The sequence below is a fragment of the Pyrus communis genome, chromosome 17 (genome assembly GCF_041283825.1).
Source record: "Pyrus communis isolate YQ-2024b chromosome 17, ASM4128382v1, whole genome shotgun sequence".
Taxonomy (NCBI): Eukaryota; Viridiplantae; Streptophyta; class Magnoliopsida; order Rosales; family Rosaceae; genus Pyrus; species Pyrus communis.
In genome coordinates this window covers 22853612-22872007 of record NC_142581.1, presented here as the reverse complement: position 1 = coordinate 22872007, position 18396 = coordinate 22853612, and the positions used below count along the sequence as shown (strand labels likewise).

The following is an 18396-nucleotide window of genomic DNA, read 5'->3' as shown; positions in this document are numbered from 1 at the left end:
GGCTCCTTCTAACGTAAAATTCAAAGTACTAACCCACCCCGTTGGACTGGAATAAGGAGGCTACCGTTGATCAATTATTCTGTGAAGGAACACGTATGTGGGATGCGATGCTCCTGGGGCAATTATTTTGTCCACAAGAGATTGATGTGATACTCAGTATCCCCCTGAGCATAAGGGATGTACGAGACAAGTTGATTCGGCATTTCGAAAGAGATGGACGCTTCTCGGTTGGGAGTGCTTATCACATTGCTCGGAGTGAGGTGGAGTCAGGGAATGAGGCGGCTGGAGCGTCAGCTTCAAATGGATAGGTGGGAAATCTTTGGAGAAAATTGTGGAAGGCGTGTGTCTCGAACAAGGTCAAAATTTATGCTTGGCGGAGCTGCTGCGATGCCCTCCCTACTCGCAATAATCTAGCTAAACGCAAAGTCACTCAGGACGACGGTTGTCTTTTCTGTGTCGGAAAACCGAAAACTATCGAACATGTCTTTGAGGGACTGCTCTATGGTAGCAGCCGTGTGGTTTTATTGCTTGGGTTTAAGAACTAATGATTTTTTTGCAGGTTAAGCTTGCAGGATTGGATGGCTCATCTAGCCCAAACATTATCTTCACAAGCATTTGAATGATCCTTTGGAATATCTGGAAGACAAGGAATGAATTGTTGTGGAATGGGGTGCAATTGCCACCGGGAGAAATAGGGGTCCGTGCGGAGGGTTGGCTATTGGAGTATAAGAAATGGCACTCGCCACAAATGAAGAAGAAGGATCGCACTGAGCAAAGATGGACTAAACCTGACGATGGATGGCTCTAGTATAATTTTGATGGGGCCTGGGAGGAACGAACAAACCGTGGAGGATTGGGGGTAATCCTCAGAAACAGCTATGGTGATTTTGTTGCTGTGCTCTCTGCGCGAGTTGAGTTTGCGGCATCAGCGCTGCATGTGGAGCTTCTTGCCGCGCGAAGTGCTCTCCTGTTCATCAAACAAATCCATCATCATGAGTCTCGGGTTGTGCTGGAAGGGGATTTTCTTATTACCATTGCCACCATGAACGGCCATGGAGATGATAGCTCTCCCCTGGGTCCAATAATCAACGATATCCATGCGTTTCTCAGTGACTTTTCGCAGACAAAGCTCCATCATGTCAGACGGGAGGAAAACCAGGTGGCTCACAGGCTTGCTCGCGCTGGAGTAGGAAGCTTTCAGGAGCTAATATGGCTGACGGAACCTCCGGACTTAATTTTGGATGCTTTATTTGAAGATGCATCAAATTAATTTGTATTTGCCTGGCGATGTGAGGATGGTAAACACTTGTTTATTTGTGCGAGATGCTTTTTTTTTCTTCCACCAGGTTGAAAGCTCCGAGCTCTTGCATAGGTTTTTATTGAGGTTCATGTTAACACACTATTCATACTCTGTGCGTATTCCTCTCTTATCAATGAATATCATACTCAAAAAAAAAAAAAAAAAAAAAAAAGACATTAGATGAAGGCCAAATTCCACTTTTGGTTCATGTCGTGGCCCAAAATTTCACTTCTATTCATGGCGTTTTAGTTGGACCTTTCAACATAGGCATGTTATGTTACGTGTAGAAGCATTTTTGCAAAAGTTAAAAGAGATAACATTTACTAGTGATAGGAGCAAAGCAGGTGTAAAATATTACATTGTAACTATAACACAAGGGACAAGGGGATGACAAATAAAAAGGATAGATGCTGATGTTATTAATCTTTTCTGTATCACATTGTAACTATAACACAAGGGGATGACAAATAAAAGGGATAGAGATTGATGTTATTGATCTTTTCTTCCTCTCAGTATTTTGATAGTACATAGAGCGCTCTATTTATAGAGCAACTCCAGCACATACCTTTTGAAAATACAATCCTTATTCATTTCCCAAGTCAGCAGGTCTTCAACCGTTAAGTACTCACTCTCAATCAATATAATTAAATTCAGAGAGAAGTCACACTCTAAACAAATTTTCTGATTCCACTAACAAAAAATTACTTCCGCCGACTTTCTCTACGTATCTTTGTATTTTATTTTGGCATCCATCAACAGTTAAGCACCCAAATTTCAAATTAGAGAGCGCAAAGTAAATGACAAGTTTTATTTTGGAATAAATCACAAGTTTTTAGGGAGTGTTTAATAATTTTTTTACTTTATGATTCTTTTCTTGGTCAATGTGAACGGGATTTGATGCCCAAACCAAAGGCGGGGTTTCCTTCCCTCATGAATTCACAGAATTGAAGCTAAGCGCCCACTGTTGGACAACAACGAGCATCAATGGCAGTGGACGTTGCAGAATTTCAATGGAGAAAGTTCTTGAGCTCGCTTCGAGACGCCGAGTCGGAATTATCAGGTTCAATTTCCATCATGTACTTCAGAACAATAAATAATCTCATCTCTTCCTTCAAGTCGATCAAAAATGGGGCCAGAGAGATAGATATAATGCCCCGCCCTCCTTACGACAACTCTGAAATCATCGATTTTCTCTACAAACTCAACGACGCGTTGGCCGAGTGCCGAATCTTCGCAAGGGAATGCAAGGAGCTCAACAAGAAGCTCTTACTCTTCAACCCTTTTGGATTTTACTTCATCCAGAAGATGAATAATCGACTGGATGGATTGAGGAAGGAGCTGGAGAGTTTGGGGGGCGCCCGGCGGCTGGACAATGACGTCGGAGATTGTTGGGCTGAGGAGGTGGAAATGCCACCTTGTCCAGTTGTTGATGGGTTTGATGAGCAGGTTGTTTATGGGTTTGATGAGCAGGCCGAGAAAGTTGAGGACTTGCTGTGTGGGGAGGGCTCTACCGGAAATGGGTTTAGGACAATTGGGGTGGTGGGGATTGCTGGTGTGGGTAAGACCACCCTGGTGCACAGGGTTTTGAAAATGGAGAGAGTTAAGGGTAAATTTAATCCTATAATTTGGTTACCCTTTTCGGGTATGAGGAAAGAGGAAGAACAGTATAGTAGGTTTAGCTTTGAGACGTGCATTGTCGATAATTTGGGCCAAACTCTGGATGGGAGGATAGTTGGCCTTGGTAAGCTCTTGGAAAGGCTCAACCAATTGTTTTCTGGTAAGAGGTATCTGATTGTGTTGGATGATGTGCAGCAGCGCCACATTAACATTGAGGATCGCTTATGGCGCGGATTGCCTAAGGGTAGTGGTGGTGCGGTCATTGTCACTAGTAGGTTAACAGAAGTGGCTCGAAAGGTGGTGGAAGAAAGGGACTTGATTTATGTTGAGCCTTTGGACAAAGAAATTTGCTGGAGCATATTTGAGGAGACTATGAAGAATAACAAAGAAGTTTTAAACATTTCATGTGACACAACTTTGCGTAAGATTGAGAATGAAATTAAGGATCAATGTCATGGCCTTCCATTGGCTGCTAAGGCGCTTGCAGGAATCATTCCGGAGCAGATTCGTGAGATTGAGTATTCTTCTAAACCCCTCTTTTTCGTTGATGGGTTTTGTGGATATATGGGTGAATTTGTGTACTTCATTCTTCAGTGTAACTCCTTTATTGTGATAGTGTTACATACATATAATATTGAATTTCGTGGAGTATAGACTAATGCTTCGTATTTGATGCTGCTGTACCTTGAATTTGTTTCAAGTTCTTTTATATATGAAGAAGTGAACTAAATAAGGTGATTCGTATATTTGTTAAGATTTGGCTCCCCAAAATTCATATTTACATGCAATAAGAATACTGCGGATCAAATTGTAGGTCCAAACGTTTCTTGAAGGAGATGTATATACCAGATGAATTGCTTAAACATGATTTGGTTGGTGAACCTTCTGTCGATATACCAAGCTGCCCAGTTTTAGTGTTTGTTGATATAAAAGATGAAAAGCTTGGAGTACAACTCTATAACGAATTTTGCTACCGTCTTAATAAAAAGCAGGTATTATTTTCTCTTTATAATTGTCTCTCCTTGAGGAAAGGCATTTTGAAATGATTATTTTAAAAAAGAAATCTGACCTGTATGATTGTAAACATGCTTAACTTGATAGTGTTCAAATTATAATTTCTTTCCTAGGTCTTTGCTGTGCTGGAAGAGGACTCTGATTCTAAGGGACCAATAAAGGTAGAGGATCCTGAGGGCATGCTAAAGGAGGTTTATGGTGCTCTACATAAGAGTAAAAAATATGAGTTTGCTGATGATATTCAAAAGAGGATGAGAATTATAGTGAGTAGCATGTTAAATTTATCCCTATAGCCAATTGTTCAACACTTTTTCTTCTTTTTTTGGTTTTTGAATTTGTATTTATAATTTCAACAATTTCTGACATACATTTTGGATATTTTTCCCTTAATTAATCTTTGGGTTGTGCTGTAGCTGTCTTTCTAACATATATTTCTTTTCAGATTGTTGGTGGGGGTGATGTGGTTAACCGGATTCTTGGAGTTATTTGTGATCTGAAATTACCAGAGTCGCCCTCCATTGTGCCAATATCACATGGGACTGAAAATAACATCCCACTTTCGTTTGGATGGGTAGGACATCTTTTAGTTTATGAAAGCATCTTTCAAGGGATCAATTATTTTTCTTCTTTTGTTGTTGATTGAGGTGGGTTATAGGAATAAGGTGAGGTTTTGGGAAGAGTGCCGGGTCGGGACAACTTTGAGCCCTTACATGATTCCAGAGCATGATTTGATAACTACTATAAGTATATACAGACATGTAGAAGGTGTGTGTGGTTTAGAGCTTCGGAAGAGGGTCTAATTTCATTGTCACATTAGAATGAAACTGAAAGTGGCTGTTACCTACTTCTGCACTTTCTTCTTCTGCTTTCTGTCTAAAATATGGTTTTGCTAGGTCAGTATTGTATGCTTCTTTTAAGTTATAATTTGTTTGCTATTTTGCAGAAGGTGCCGAAAGTTGATCGTCAATCAGTGACATCATTCCTGTATCAAGTAAAAGAGGCACAACAGATAAAAACTGACAGGTCTAACTCATATTTATTGTTTTCTTATTAAAAACAAGTTGGAATTTGAGGAAAAGTACAATAAGGGTTTGGGCAAACAAGCCAGGCTTGAGACAATATATTGATAGACCGTTTCCAGTAGACAAACAAGCCAAACTTGAGTATGTTTTAATGGATCCCATAATTTGGTTCTAAGAAAATTTAGAAATTGAATGGTGTTGGGTTATATATGGGGCTTTTGTATGTGAATTGCATATTTGTTATAGGCTTCCAGTGGTAATCTTATGTGATTATTATTGGGTTTCAGCTGGCATATTCTCATTAAGATGAGAACTACTCAAAGTTCTACAGATCGTAAAGAAATACCACACTCTTTTCATGTATTTCGTCCTGTTCGCAAAGGGGCTACAGAAACTGAGGTTCACAAAGGGGATACAGAAACTGAGGTTCACAAAGGGGCTACTGAAACTGAGGTTCACAAAGGGGCAAGAGAAACTGAGGTTCACAAAGGGGCTACAGAAACTGAGGTTCACGAAGGGGATACAGAAACTGAGATTCATGAAGGGGATACAGAAACAGAGGTTCACAAAGGGGCAACAGAAATTGAGGTTCACAAAGGGGCTACAGAAACTGACGTTCACAAAGGGGCTACAGAAACTAAGGTTCGCAAAGGGGCTACAGAAACTAAGGTTCACAAAGGGGCTACAGAAACTGAGGTAACCAAGTGCTCAATTCCCCATCCCCAAACCCCCTACTCTATCCATTTGAATCACTTCTTTGAGATAAAAAGAAGGATCACCATTTTATTTGGACCAACAAAAAATCTCTCTTTTCATGCCTTTACCCTCTAGTGTTAAGTATTATTCTCAACGGGCCTATCTTTTCTGTGGTCCTGAGATTAATGAAGTATTCAATGAATGATGATGACGTCATACTTTAACTTAAATTGTAGATTGGTTCAGTTTATAGAAAATATTTGTTACTTGTCAGTTGTCAATTTAATATATTTTCTTAGACCTTTGCTCTTGATTTTATTTCCTTCTCTTCTTCAAGCGTCCTTTACCTTCATAAATTATAATATCTTTGTAGATAACACCTTGGCAGTGGAGAAATCCATAATAGAGGGCTGGCTTAACCATAATGGTAATCAGAGGTATGTGCTGACGTTAGTACCACACAAATGCTGGTGGCAGCACTGTAGAAATTTTATATTGCGTGGACTGCATCATGTTAAGTCAATCACATCAAAGGTGCAGATCCCATTGCAACCTTTGATTACTCTATGACAGAAAGACTTCAAAGCTTTCCTTGTAATTTGAGATAAAATGTGTTCACCACTACATGGAGAAATATTCCACCTCCCTCCTATACACCTCTAAGTTTCATCTTTGGTATTTGTGGAAGGTTGGTATTGGGTCCTAATAGGCTTGATATAGGCTTCTTGGATCCTGATTATAGCCTATATCCACCGGATCTTGAATTTCCAAAAATACCCTTGACTTCAAGAACTTGAGAACACAAACATGAATTCATTAAGTTTTCTAATTTAAGTAAACAAAACGGTTTAGGCATCCAAGGGTTTTATGGGTTTGTTTCACACTGTTGTGACAATAACAAAAGACCTTCCAGATATCAACAATTCTTTAGGTAGTGTTTGGATAAAATAGACAGAGGTGCTTTTATAGTGGTTCCTGGAGAAACACTTATTGCTTGCTAGTGAATATAAGAAGCACTTGGGTTACTACTTATTAGAGGTTTATGCTTTTCTTAAAAGTTCCCACTAATTAGAATACTACTAAGTAGAAGTGCTTTATACAAAGTACTCTCAATTAGGTGAGGAGTGCCAGTATGAGAGTCCTTGTGAACTTAAATCTTATTAACGTTGGCAAGTTTGATATTTCTTGGGCCTTTTCTGCCCCGTCATGGTTGGTTCCGATTTATTTGGAATGATCGTCAATATTTACTGGGTGAATCAAATGGTTAGCCGGATTCATGGTGAAATTTCTTGTAATCACCATGACTTCAGGGATATGATCCTGACTTGTTTATACTTTGAATTGGCGGTTGGTAAAAGAGGTTTCAACATGCAGTACTGAAGGACCACATATGAACAATCTACTTATGAAGTCTGTACTTTTTCATTTTTATTTAATTCTCCTTACCCTCACTTCTCATTTTTTTAGGATAATCTCGAATTATCCGGAGGATTCTGGAGCTATTTCAGCTTGGGTAAGAGTATGCAAGGCAGCCACCAAGTTTTTGGATTTTGGTTTTGGGTTTTTGTTTTTTATATTTTCATTTTCCTTCTTAATCCTGTCAGATATTCCCTTTTTCCATTCATTGATACATAGCTGTATGGTTTTCCCTTTAAGAATCAATTTTGCTAGAAATCAGTTCAATAGGAAACTTTTAACCATTTGGTTATTTGCTAGATGAAGATGTCATTGTTTACCTGAAATCCATGCTGCAATTTATTTGATTTACTCGCTAGATGTCTAAATGCTCCGTGAATGTTAAATAGGCATTCTGAAAACCTGATGGAGTGTAAACCTGATGGAAAACAACAAAACTGATGGATAATAATGTGGAGAACTAAAAATGAGTGCAGAAGCACATGAAATAGGAAAGACTGCCAATAAAGCATTATTAATTCTTTTATTCAAGATATAGTGTAATGAGATGGGTGCATGGACCTTTTAATGAACTTTTCTATATTCTAATAGGACCACGGTTCCTGATTATATACTATTTTTCCAATGAAAACCAAATATATTACCATAAAAACAGACCAGGGTTCCTGTTGTGTTTATGTTTATTGGTTTGAGGACTTCATCATCTTCTTTAATTGACACATATCTAAATATTGTTAATGTTATATTCTTGTTTTCTTGGTATGGGGTCCATAAATTACTTTGTGAAGATAAAAATTCTCTTTCATTTGGAGTTGGTCTTATGATATTCAAGTTTAATGACCTTAATAAATACTATAAGTACAGTGTCTTGTCTATTTATATGCCAACAGGAGTTGATGCTCCAAGATCATGCGGAGGTTACTGGTCTACTGCAAGGTAGTTATTTAGCTTATGTTCATGTAATTGAGAAGTTGGTTTGAAAACTCTTGTTATATATTTTGTATCTGTTAGTGATTGTGTTACTACCATTTTGTGTGTTGTTTAAGCACTTTAGACAGTCACAGATGTACTCGTTAGATTTCTATCAAAGGAAATTCATGCTGATGGCAAATGCACATTTTTAAACACAGATATCTAACATTGTAGTTTTAAGTTTTATTAGTGTACTTATTTTTATTAATATAAGGGTTAATCTGTTAGTATTGAAATTCTTGAATCTTAACCCTTCAAGACACCAACAAAAGCCATTAAAACTAAAGAATCCCTGAATCGGGTCATGTTGATGTCAGCTTTAATCATAATAAGCCTTCACCATGACCCACTAAGTTACCCTGTTGGTGTCATACAGCATTAAACACAAAAAACTGTACAGTAAAGGCTACATGAGCTCAATCTTTAAGGTGAGGACTTAATTTATGCATTCCCTGGCCTTTTTCGTGCTTGTTTACATTGCCAATTAGGTGTTAAAATCTAGTCTATAGGTGTATACAATACCCTGTTTTTATTGCTGGGTTGAAATTACCATCAGTTTTTACACAATGGTTTTATCCCACGAGTCATGACGTATGATTTTTATAGTTACCGATGTAATTAGCAGGGTGTGACGCTTCATATATACTTTAAGCCAAGTTGAATACATAATGTTACTATGAATAGTCATTGAAACACGCTGGTTAAGGAGCAGTTGTCCACAGTACAAACTCCATGTTTTATGAATTTCTGGTACTGCAACATGAATACTGCTGGTGGCCTGGCATGTATACTTGTGGCTGACCAGCAGTGCAGAAGCATGGAGTCTGCACTTGATATTGAATTAATATGGCACTCCGGCTCAGATGTTTTAGGTTTTTTGTTATTAGAATATTCGTTCTTTGATATTAAAATTATTTTTGTCCCAAACAGGTCCTTAAAATCACTTGTAAACGTAGAGGTTATGAAGCATGGTCGTTTGGAACCACTAAAAATTCCTAGCGGGTAAATAATCAAACTTATATTCACCTCATTTTTGTTGCTTTTGACTCGAACACTTACATTTTAAATCGATTATACTAATGTGTAATTTAGTTTCTTAAATATGTTGTTATGAACCATGCTTCATTCTCTCATCTCAGATCTCACTGGTTTGCATGATTAAATGGAGAAAAAATGTTTCTTGACATTTCATTATGGCGTCTTCCAGCCATTTTTCCTTTTTCCCCCTTGGATTTGATAATTGTTTTACTCCAAACAGATGGAATTTTTCATTAGTGTATCAAGTATTGACGAAGCGACTATGGACTATTTATTTCCCCTATCTTGGCATATTTCTGTCATTGTCAAACAAACTGAAGGGCAATGCTCTGTACACACACACACACACATATACATTCTTCTGTTACCAAGCCATCTTTTTTCATGATATGTATCCAAGTGTGCATGGACAAATGGACAACAGAGGAACAAATTCACAAACATGCATACTGATGCGGAATTCTTGCTGGCATTCTAAGTTCTTTTTGGTGTACAGAATCAAGTCAATTGTTTGTCTTAACTTGCCAAGCGATCTTGGGGGATCATCCAATATGAACAAAGATCGAAAAGTGAGGTTCTTTAGTTTTTAGCTCTTTACCTTTTATTTGTGTGAGTGCACAGGCTAATGATTTTTGTTTTTTTCGTTAGAATTTGCAAACAGTGTTCTTCGTTATTTCCTTTTTACAGTCGTAAATTAACACTTTATTGGTTGGAATTGAACAACAGAACATGAACCCGTCGGTCATAAATGATGGACAGCTTGAAATTGTCGGTTTGAAAGGAGTTTTACTGGCTCAGAATGAACGTATTTATCTTGATCAGGTCATATAACATCTTGCATTTATGTTTAGACTTTTCGATTGTTTCTTTCTTTTATTTTATTTAATCTCTAATTTGTAAAACTACCCAGATATTACACATACGCATCAGGCAAGAAAAATATACCATAAAGCCAAATTTTGATTTTTAGGAACTTGATTTCAGTACTTAGTTCTTTATGTGCTCGTAACAAGCGAGCAAATTTATGATATGTGTTTGAATTTTAGAAATGAAGTCACCGATGAATTGCTTTTCCCTCCTCTGTTAGGTACAAGAAATTCGTTTTGAGTTTAAGGGTGCTGCAGAATCTGTAAAGATGAGGATTGATGGATCACCATTGAAACAAATACCACCTGGGATGATAGATATTAAAATCTCTAGACACTCTCAAGTCAACATTCTTGGCAACGGAGATTGCGCGGCAAAAAGAGGTACCTCTGACTCATTGGAACCCCGTGCTTCTGGAACCGATGATAATAGCAATGCGAAAGATAAGTCAACTGAGGAAAGTAGCAATGCGAAAGATAAGTCAACTGAGGCAAGTAGCAATGCTCAAGATAGCTATAAAGAACGTAAGAAGTTTGGTTCAGCAGACACTTTCAAATACTCTGAAACCGAGGATAATAGCAATGCGAAAGATAAGTCAACTGAGGAAAGTAGCAATGCTCAGGATAGCTCTAAAGCACATAAGAAGTTTGGTTCCGCAGGCACTTCCTAAATGCCGTAATCCTACAGTCATCACTCTCTGTATTTTACTTGCCCAACCCCCCTGAAATTACGTTTTCCCCTTACACATTTCGCCATATTATATCAAACAACTTTGCTGCATGAATTTCATCTAATTCGTCGTTGTAAATAGTTTGGATGTTGCCATAACTCATGAACTTGTATCGAATTTCAAGTGGAGAACAAAAGCAATGTGTAGCAAGAGGACCTTCTTCTACTTGTTTCTCAATTGATTGTTTGAGAAGTTGAGTGTTCCAGTCATCTAGCGCGTCGTTCATCTCATATGAGACATCTTTCAGCTTCTCCAACCAGTCTCTCACAGAGGCTTCCTTCACTTGCCTCTTCTCTGCATCGGCCATTCTTGGCGTCGGATTTGGATGACAATGGAAGAAGAAAAACAAGGAATATATAAAGTAAGAAATGCAGAATGGTTCTGCTATTGCCCTTCTTCCCAGTTTATGTATTGTCCAATACCAACTCCATGTCAACTATTCCAGCAGCAAAGAGAATAATGGACCGACTATAATAATTTAGTATCAAACTTTTCATTCAAGTTAGTTGAATCTAACACATCCAGCTTAATTCCAAGCAAGAAAGAATATCACTAAACCAAAATGTCAACTAGCAATTGATAGTTGTAATACAAGGGCAAGTTTCACATATTCCCTTCAACATAGGGGGCATCTCAATCGTTTTGAGGTTTGTCAATTTCCTCCATTTTACCACAGGTAGGAAGCTCGATATTAAATTATTAAGTTTGATTTATTGTGATGTTTAGCCTGCACCACATAACAAACGTTATCTTTATTTGGATCTCGACCTAAAACTAAAATTTTGAAGTAACCTAGTGGGACCAAAATTGAAATTTGTGCAGGGAAAATTTCTACTACATTTTCTGGCTATTTTGTCCCTGTTTTGGTGTTTTTTTTATGTCTCTTCTTTATTTGCTTGACATGTGTTCATTCACTTAACTCAAGCTGATGAGGTGTTAGTATAATGTCTCAAACATAAGGAGATTTTATGAAAACTCGATAAATCTCAGAGAATGTTAGTGTAATTAAGTCATTTTGTGTCAAGTAAATGGACACATGTCAAAGAAAGAAGGAGACATGAAAGGAACACCAAAATGGTGACACCAGAACCGCAGCCACATGTCCCACCACCAAGTGCTTCCATATCCAGTTATCAACGACATTGTTCACTCGTTTGGTCCTTCCTTCAGCAAACCCCCAAAGCAATGGAAGTGGAAGTGAAGCTCCGCCTCCCAGACGCCGCCGCACACCAAAAGCTCACCGACCTCCTCTCCTCCTTCCACATCCAAACCCTAATCCAAGAGAACATCTTCTTCGACGGCTCCAACTCCGAGCTCTCCACCAACCTCGCCATCCTCCGCCTCCGTTTCTACGACGTCGACAGGCGCTGCGTCCTCTCCCTCAAGGCCAAACCCGTCATCTCCGGCGGCGTCAGCCGAGTCCTAGAGCTGGAAGAGCCCTTCGACCCTGTCCTCGGCCGCGTCTGCGTGGCCGAGCCGTGGAGGCTCACGGCCGTTGACTCCTCCGACATCTTAAAGCACGTGAGGGAGGAATACAGTGTTGTAGGAGGGCAAGGGTTTGTGTGCTTGGGTGGGTTTAGGAACGTGAGGGGTGTGTATAAGTGGAAGGGGCTGAAGATAGAGGTGGACGAGAGTATTTACGATTTTGGGACGTGTTATGAGCTCGAGTGTGAGAGCTCCAACCCTGACAGGGATAAGCAGGTTCTGGAAAACTTGTTGGAAGAGAACGGGATTAGGTTTCGGTACTCGGAGGTCTCCAAGTTTGCGATTTTCCGGTCCGGGAAGTTGCCGGAGTGAAAGCTACTTTGGAACTTGGACGCCAAGTAATTGGTGTGTAAATTGCATTGGGATTCAAAGCTTTCTCGTGTAGAAAATGTAGTGCTTGTGCATTATCGTTCAATTAACAAAATAATTCCCTAGTAACGTGCAATTGTGCTTATGCTTAACAAACCGTGAATGATTGTTAGCCGATGATGATGTGTGTTGGTTCACTTCGGTTTTTTCCTCCGATGTGATTCTGTTTTTCTTTTGGTATGGTTCTTCCGAGTATAAGTTCCATTGCGGAAATGGGAACAGTGTGTAGCAGAGACTCAACAATTCAACTTTTAACGACTACAAACAATAAGAACAGATCGGAAAAGATGGTAGACGCCGCAACTTCCGGGGACTGATAATGTTGTAATAACAGTAATATTTTCCGACCTGCCCCAAGTTTCTAAAGAAACAGTCTAAAACACGGCGAAACATTTTATTTTACTTTCTTTCTTTCTGAAGGCAACTTGTTAAGCTCCTCGTCATCCTCATCCTCCTCATCATCATCGTCTTCATCATCATCATCACCATCATCATCTTCATCATCATCTTCATCATCGTTTTCTCCATCGCCATTAGCCTCAACCTCATCATCAGAATCTTCTTCGTCATCATCACTATCTTCTTCCGAATCATTACCGTCATCCTCATCATTATCGTCACTGTCCTCATCGTCGACATCTTCATCATCATCAGAGTCGTCATCCTCTAATTCACCTGCATCGTTGTTTTCAGCATCAGGCTCTTTCCCTTTATTAAGTTCGGACATTGGAAACCTGAAATGCAGTCTCATACCCACTGCCCCATCACTTTCCATTCCCCGTACTATGGAGATACAACAAACAATACAAAAAGTATATGCAAAATGTCTTTCCTACCTCTGATCTGTTCTCACTGAATCTTGAAATGCATGACGATCATCACGCAAAGATCCAACCTATTAAATAACAAACATAAAGCCAACCTGAGAAATGTAATAAAATGCATAACATGTATCTAAAAGCGTAGAATTTGGAATCAAGCAAGCTCTTCACTCCAATCATTCTTCATTCAAAGAAAGCAGAAAATCCATATCCTTCATTGAAAGAAAAAAAAAAAAGCAGAAAAGTTCCGTATCATATACGAGTAATGCAGAGACCTCGAGAAAAAAAAAGGGACTGTTAGGCAAAATGTTATGTCTACATACACTATCCCACCAGTATGATCCATACACGGAAATATAAGCATCCTTCTTTCAAATTGTAACATCAGAAATGCTCAAATCTTCAGCCCACCATTGTAGCCCCAAATAAAAAATGCTCAAATGTACATGTTTAGACAACATTAAAGAGCATGATGGTCTGAAAACCAGTTTTCTTCTTACTATAAATAAGATAAAGCTAAACCCATCACCACAAGAGCATGTAAATATATCATTGGAATTAATCGCTTCTGCAAAAACGAAGCTTGTATTAAAGGCTTCCAAGAAAACATCAGTGCTTCAATTGTGGAAAGGAGAACAGTTCAATCTGAAAGCCTTACACTTTATCATTCTATTTGCTGATGAGAAACTGTAAGAAAGGAAAAATCAAATAGAATACTAACGTTCGATTACAGTTGTACTTCAACAGAAAACCGTGCATATTCAATCTTGATGATGTTTAATTATGTTGGAAGAAATTTCAAGGAACCCACTTCACTCCAAGACGTATATTTTTTTTTTTTACGAAGAAACGATAACGTTTTTATTGATTTAAGTATAAGTACAATCAACTAGGAGAAAAACCCGATAATATCTGTTGGTGCCTCGAACCAAAAAGAAGAACCCTAATCTGAACCTAAGAAGTGTTGCAGCAGGATGCCCCCAATAAGTAAAAACAGCCAAATAACACTTTGTATCGAATCAAAACCTAAACGTAGAGGTAGACACAAGAAAATTCACAGACTTGTTAATGGACGACTACAAATTAACGCAAGTATTCATAAAATCATTGATAACGACCCAGAGAAAAAGAATCCTCATAGTTCAATCAATTGTATCAATTTTTGAGCTTCATGGTATATATAATTCACGCAAGTCAAATTCAAAATCACAGAAAAAAATCATTTGGTAATGAATAATGAGCCCCGGCGAGAAATGAAATTCATTATGAGCTAATTGGAGGAGATTATCAGCAAACAAGTCAAAATTAGAGAAAATAATTATAAGAAAAATAATAATATAATTAGGGATTGAGTGATGAATACCTGAAAAATCAGTAAAAGAAGAGATTGGTGAGCAAGAATGGCAGCATTCACCAGCAAAGAAAGCAGCATAAAATCAGCAGCAGTAGTGTGCCGATAACTCTGGATCTCCATTGTAGCAGAGGGGAGTGGTGTAGGCTGTAGCTAAACTACGAGTAGAAAATATCACGCACTTGACAAGTAGAGGGGACAAGTGTTGCAATTCGCTCAAACCCTTGGAGATGGTGGCTGACTGCCGGTGCTGCTCGCGGCGGTGAACTTTTCTGTGTTTCTCTCAAGCTTTTTATGCCGGATTAGTTGTTTGAAAGGAAGGAGAAGGGACAGGCAATTAACACAACAGGGTCATTTAAGTCTTTTTACGTGTAACAAAGGGCAAAAATCTGAAAACCTTGGAAACAAGGCAAAGTCTTTTTAAATAATTCATCAAACGAAATATCAAATTCAAGATAAAATGTATGAATTTCACGAGGTACATTATGGGTTCAAATCTTAACGTTTTTATAATACGACAAGATGTTGACTAGAAAAAAAATAAAATATCTATATAAGTCTTTTTAATTTTTGAAAAACTGAATTTGAGTAACGAAACCATAAACTGATTTTCTTATATAAAAATGAGTTTATAAGAATAAAAAATATTTATAAATTATATAATAGGTTAATAAAAAAAATACATTAATAAACAGTTAAATAATAAATTATAAAATATAATTTAAATAGATATTTCTATCGTTACCCCTTTTCCAAAACCGCGGGATATAAACCTTTGAGACTCAGAAGAAAACCCATCAAATCCATCTGGTTTTGCAGAAGCTGTAGGCATCACGCCCCCTATCGTTCTTCTTCTTTCTTCTGCTGCGACTGTAAGTTTTCCCTCACCTCCTTCTTCTGCCTATGTAACCGTCGTTCTCCTCATTTCATTAGTATACCGTCGAATTGGGGATTTTTTTCTTAGTTTTGTGAATATCAGCTTAAATCGATAACCTTTTGCATAAATTGATTAACTTTTTCTTTTTTCAGTTTCAATTCTATTGAGTGTTTTCTTGTGTAAAATTATATATATATTTCAAGATTTTGGTGTTAGGATTCTTGTGTCTCTTTAGTTTTTTCTGTTTTGGATATCCTATGTCTTGAATATTCAATAATTGCTGTAGATTTTTGTTTGACTGCAGGAACTTGAACCATGGAAGAAGAAGATGATTATTCTGAGTATGTTCCAGTGGCGAAGCGACGAGCAATGGAGGCTCAGAAGATTCTTCAGCGCAAGGGGAAGTCTTCCGGGCTTGAGGAAGAGTTGGAGAAATCGATGCTTGCTGAAGCAAAACCTAGCCTTCTTGTAAAAGCATCACAGTTGAAGCGTGATGCTCCTGAGATTACTCCAGCTGAGGAGATTCTGCAACAAGAGAAGGAAATGATTGAGCACTTATCAGATCGCAAAACCCTCATGTCAGTTCGCGAATTGGCAAAGGGAATCACTTACACTGAGCCTTTACTGACAGGTTGGAAGCCCCCATTGAATATAAGGCGGATGTCGAGCCAGCAATGTGATTTTATTAGAAAGCAGTGGCACATCATAGTTAGCGGCGATGATATTCCACCACCTACTAAGAATTTTAAGGATATGAGATTTCCTGAACCGATTCTGAAGAAGTTGAAAACCAAGGGGATTGTTCAGCCAACCCCCATTCAGGTGCAAGGTCTTCCGGTGATTTTAACCGGGAGAGACATGATTGGTATTGCATTTACGGGTTCAGGAAAGACATTGGTTTTTGTGTTGCCGTTGATTATGATAGCATTGCAGGAGGAGATTATGATGCCAATTAATCAAGGTGAAGGGCCTTTTGGATTGATTATTTGCCCATCCAGGGAGCTTGCAAGGCAAACTTATGACGTGGTGGAAGAGTTTCTGCATCCTATGAGAGAGGCTGGATATCCAGAAATAAGGCCGTTGCTTTGTATTGGTGGAGTGGATATGCGTTCACAGCTGGAAATTGTGAAAAAAGGTGTCCATATAGTTGTTGCTACTCCTGGGAGGTTGAAGGATATGCTGGCAAAGAAAAAAATGAACCTCGATAGTTGCAGGTAGGGAATGCCATTATAAAAACTCTTAAAAGTCATTATTTTGAGGTGTTCTGTCTGCAATTCTATTAGTGTAATGTATAGCTACTAGAATACTGATATTGAGCAAACAACACTGCTTTTTCCTGTATACATAACTGAATCGTGAAACCCTAATGATTTTTATCTAATTGACTCTGATTTTTTTTGTAGTCCTTAACATGAAGTTTGTACATTGATGCAATTGAATTATGAGGAGTTCATTTTTTGGGTAGTTTTCCAATGATTTTAAGAATGCTTATGTTATTGGTTGTCGTCCATTAACAAGTGTTTGTGCATTTTCTTGCTTCTGCCCATACATTTAGGTTTCCAACTTTCGATACGGTTGTCTGATTTGGCTGGTTTTAGTTACGTTAAGTTATTGGGGCATCCTAATTCCTAGGTTTAAATAAAGATTCTGGCTATGATATACAATCTTTGATATGGAGAAACTTTTACCATGCTTCGTAGACTTATGCTACTTTTATTTGCAGATATCTAACTTTGGACGAGGCAGATAGATTGGTAGATTTGGGCTTTGAGGATGACATAAGAGAAGTTTTTGACCACTTTAAAGGTCAACGACAAACACTTCTATTTTCAGCCACCATGCCCGCAAAAATTCAGAACTTTGCTAGAAGTGCTTTGGTAAAGCCTGTAACTGTAAATGTGGGAAGAGCTGGAGCAGCAAATCTTGATGTGATTCAAGAGGTTGAGTATGTGAAGCAAGAGGCCAAGATCGTTTACCTTCTTGAATGTCTACAAAAGACCCCACCACCTGTTCTAATATTTTGTGAAAACAAAGCTGATGTGGATGATATTCATGAGTATCTTCTGTTAAAAGGAGTGGAAGCAGTGGCCATACATGGAGGGAAGGATCAGGAAGAGAGAGAGTATGCCATTTCTTCTTTTAAGGCAGGGAAGAAAGATGTTTTGGTTGCCACTGATGTTGCCTCAAAGGGTTTGGATTTTCCTGACATTCAACATGTCATTAATTATGACATGCCACCAGAAATTGAAAACTACGTTCACAGGATTGGACGAACAGGTAGATGTGGCAAGACTGGAATAGCAACAACTTTTATAAACAAGAATCAAACTGAGACAACACTTCTTGATTTGAAACACCTCCTGCAAGAGGCAAAACAAAGGATTCCACCCGTTTTGGCTGAGCTTAATGATCCAATGGAAGATGTGGATGCAATTACAAATGCAAGCGGGGTTAAGGGTTGTGCTTACTGTGGTGGTCTTGGTCATCGTATCAAAGATTGCCCCAAACTAGAGCATCAGAAAAGCATGGCAATTGCCAGCTCTAGAAGGGATTATTTTGGATCCGGTGGTTACAGAGGGGAAATATAAGATTTATGTATACCTCCTTCACTGTTCACTTTACAAGCTGAAACAGGTGAAACTTTGATCCTTTGAACTCTTTTTTGTTTATTTAGGCATATGTAGTTGAGCCTTTCCCTAGACGTGAGCCGTAACTTTAATTTGTTAGTGCTTCTAGACCATCTCATGTATGTCTTATAGATGTTTACATATTTGTATCTCATAATATAATATTTACGAACACGTTTTTGCATTGCTGTGAG

At 38.4% G+C, this 18396-nt stretch overlaps 4 protein-coding genes across 5 annotated transcripts; 3 read left to right on the top strand and 1 right to left on the bottom strand.

The window, feature by feature from the left end:
• Nucleotides 1-2153: 2153 nt before the first annotated feature.
• On the top strand, nt 2154-10849 carry LOC137709382 (uncharacterized). Of its 2 annotated transcripts, XM_068448476.2 has the most exons (12): nt 2155-3435; nt 3732-3909; nt 4045-4194; nt 4374-4502; nt 4875-4954; nt 5241-5649; nt 7117-7162; nt 7956-8001; nt 8968-9039; nt 9572-9644; nt 9802-9897; nt 10163-10849. In XM_068448476.2, exons 1-12 carry the CDS (start codon nt 2285-2287, stop codon nt 10610-10612), a joined length of 2880 nt encoding a protein of 959 aa, XP_068304577.2. In that variant the 5' UTR covers nt 2155-2284; the 3' UTR covers nt 10613-10849. The 2 variants fall into 2 exon arrangements, with proteins under 2 accessions (XP_088544844.1, XP_068304577.2); XM_088688718.1 differs by lacking the exon at nt 8968-9039 and having other exon boundaries at nt 2154-3435.
• Nucleotides 10850-11731: 882 nt separating this feature from the next.
• Nucleotides 11732-12595, top strand: LOC137708515 (triphosphate tunnel metalloenzyme 3). The gene has a single exon (XM_068447611.2). It carries the CDS (start codon nt 11747-11749, stop codon nt 12467-12469), a length of 723 nt encoding a protein of 240 aa, XP_068303712.2. The 5' UTR covers nt 11732-11746; the 3' UTR covers nt 12470-12595.
• A 157-nt stretch (nt 12596-12752) lies between these two features.
• Nucleotides 12753-15060, bottom strand: LOC137708516 (uncharacterized). The gene is made up of 3 exons (XM_068447612.2): nt 14711-15060; nt 13363-13421; nt 12753-13260 (listed from the first exon to the last, which is right to left on the bottom strand). Exons 1-3 carry the CDS (start codon nt 14819-14821, stop codon nt 12921-12923), a joined length of 510 nt encoding a protein of 169 aa, XP_068303713.2. The 5' UTR covers nt 14822-15060; the 3' UTR covers nt 12753-12920.
• A 358-nt stretch (nt 15061-15418) lies between these two features.
• Nucleotides 15419-18386, top strand: LOC137707712 (DEAD-box ATP-dependent RNA helicase 35). Its single transcript, XM_068446617.2, has 3 exons — nt 15419-15570; nt 15880-16789; nt 17299-18386. The coding sequence occupies exons 2-3, from the start codon at nt 15891-15893 to the stop codon at nt 18161-18163; spliced, it is 1764 nt and encodes a 587-aa protein (XP_068302718.2). The 5' UTR covers nt 15419-15570; nt 15880-15890; the 3' UTR covers nt 18164-18386.
• The last annotated feature ends 10 nt before the right edge of the window (nt 18387-18396 follow it).

What these genes read in the sequence shown, in the direction of transcription:
- LOC137709382 (XM_068448476.2), top strand. Translation starts at nt 2,285, where the DNA reads ATGGCAGTGGACGTTGCAGAATTTCAATGGAGAAAGTTCTTGAGCTCG. An exon ending in TCCCACTTTCGTTTGGATGG is followed by an intron (nt 4,503 to 4,874) that starts GTAGGACATCTT and finishes GCTATTTTGCAG; the next exon opens with AAGGTGCCGAAAGTTGATCG. An exon ending in GGTTACTGGTCTACTGCAAG is followed by an intron (nt 8,002 to 8,967) that starts GTAGTTATTTAG and finishes TGTCCCAAACAG; the next exon opens with GTCCTTAAAATCACTTGTAA.
- LOC137708515 (XM_068447611.2), top strand. Translation starts at nt 11,747, where the DNA reads ATGGTGACACCAGAACCGCAGCCACATGTCCCACCACCAAGTGCTTCC.
- LOC137708516 (XM_068447612.2), bottom strand. Translation starts at nt 14,821, where the DNA reads ATGGAGATCCAGAGTTATCGGCACACTACTGCTGCTGATTTTATGCTG. An exon ending in TTCTTTTACTGATTTTTCAG is followed by an intron (nt 13,422 to 14,710) that starts GTATTCATCACT and finishes GTTATTTAATAG; the next exon opens with GTTGGATCTTTGCGTGATGA. An exon ending in TCAGTGAGAACAGATCAGAG is followed by an intron (nt 13,261 to 13,362) that starts GTAGGAAAGACA and finishes ACTGCATTTCAG; the next exon opens with GTTTCCAATGTCCGAACTTA.
- LOC137707712 (XM_068446617.2), top strand. Translation starts at nt 15,891, where the DNA reads ATGGAAGAAGAAGATGATTATTCTGAGTATGTTCCAGTGGCGAAGCGA. An exon ending in ATGAACCTCGATAGTTGCAG is followed by an intron (nt 16,790 to 17,298) that starts GTAGGGAATGCC and finishes TTTTATTTGCAG; the next exon opens with ATATCTAACTTTGGACGAGG.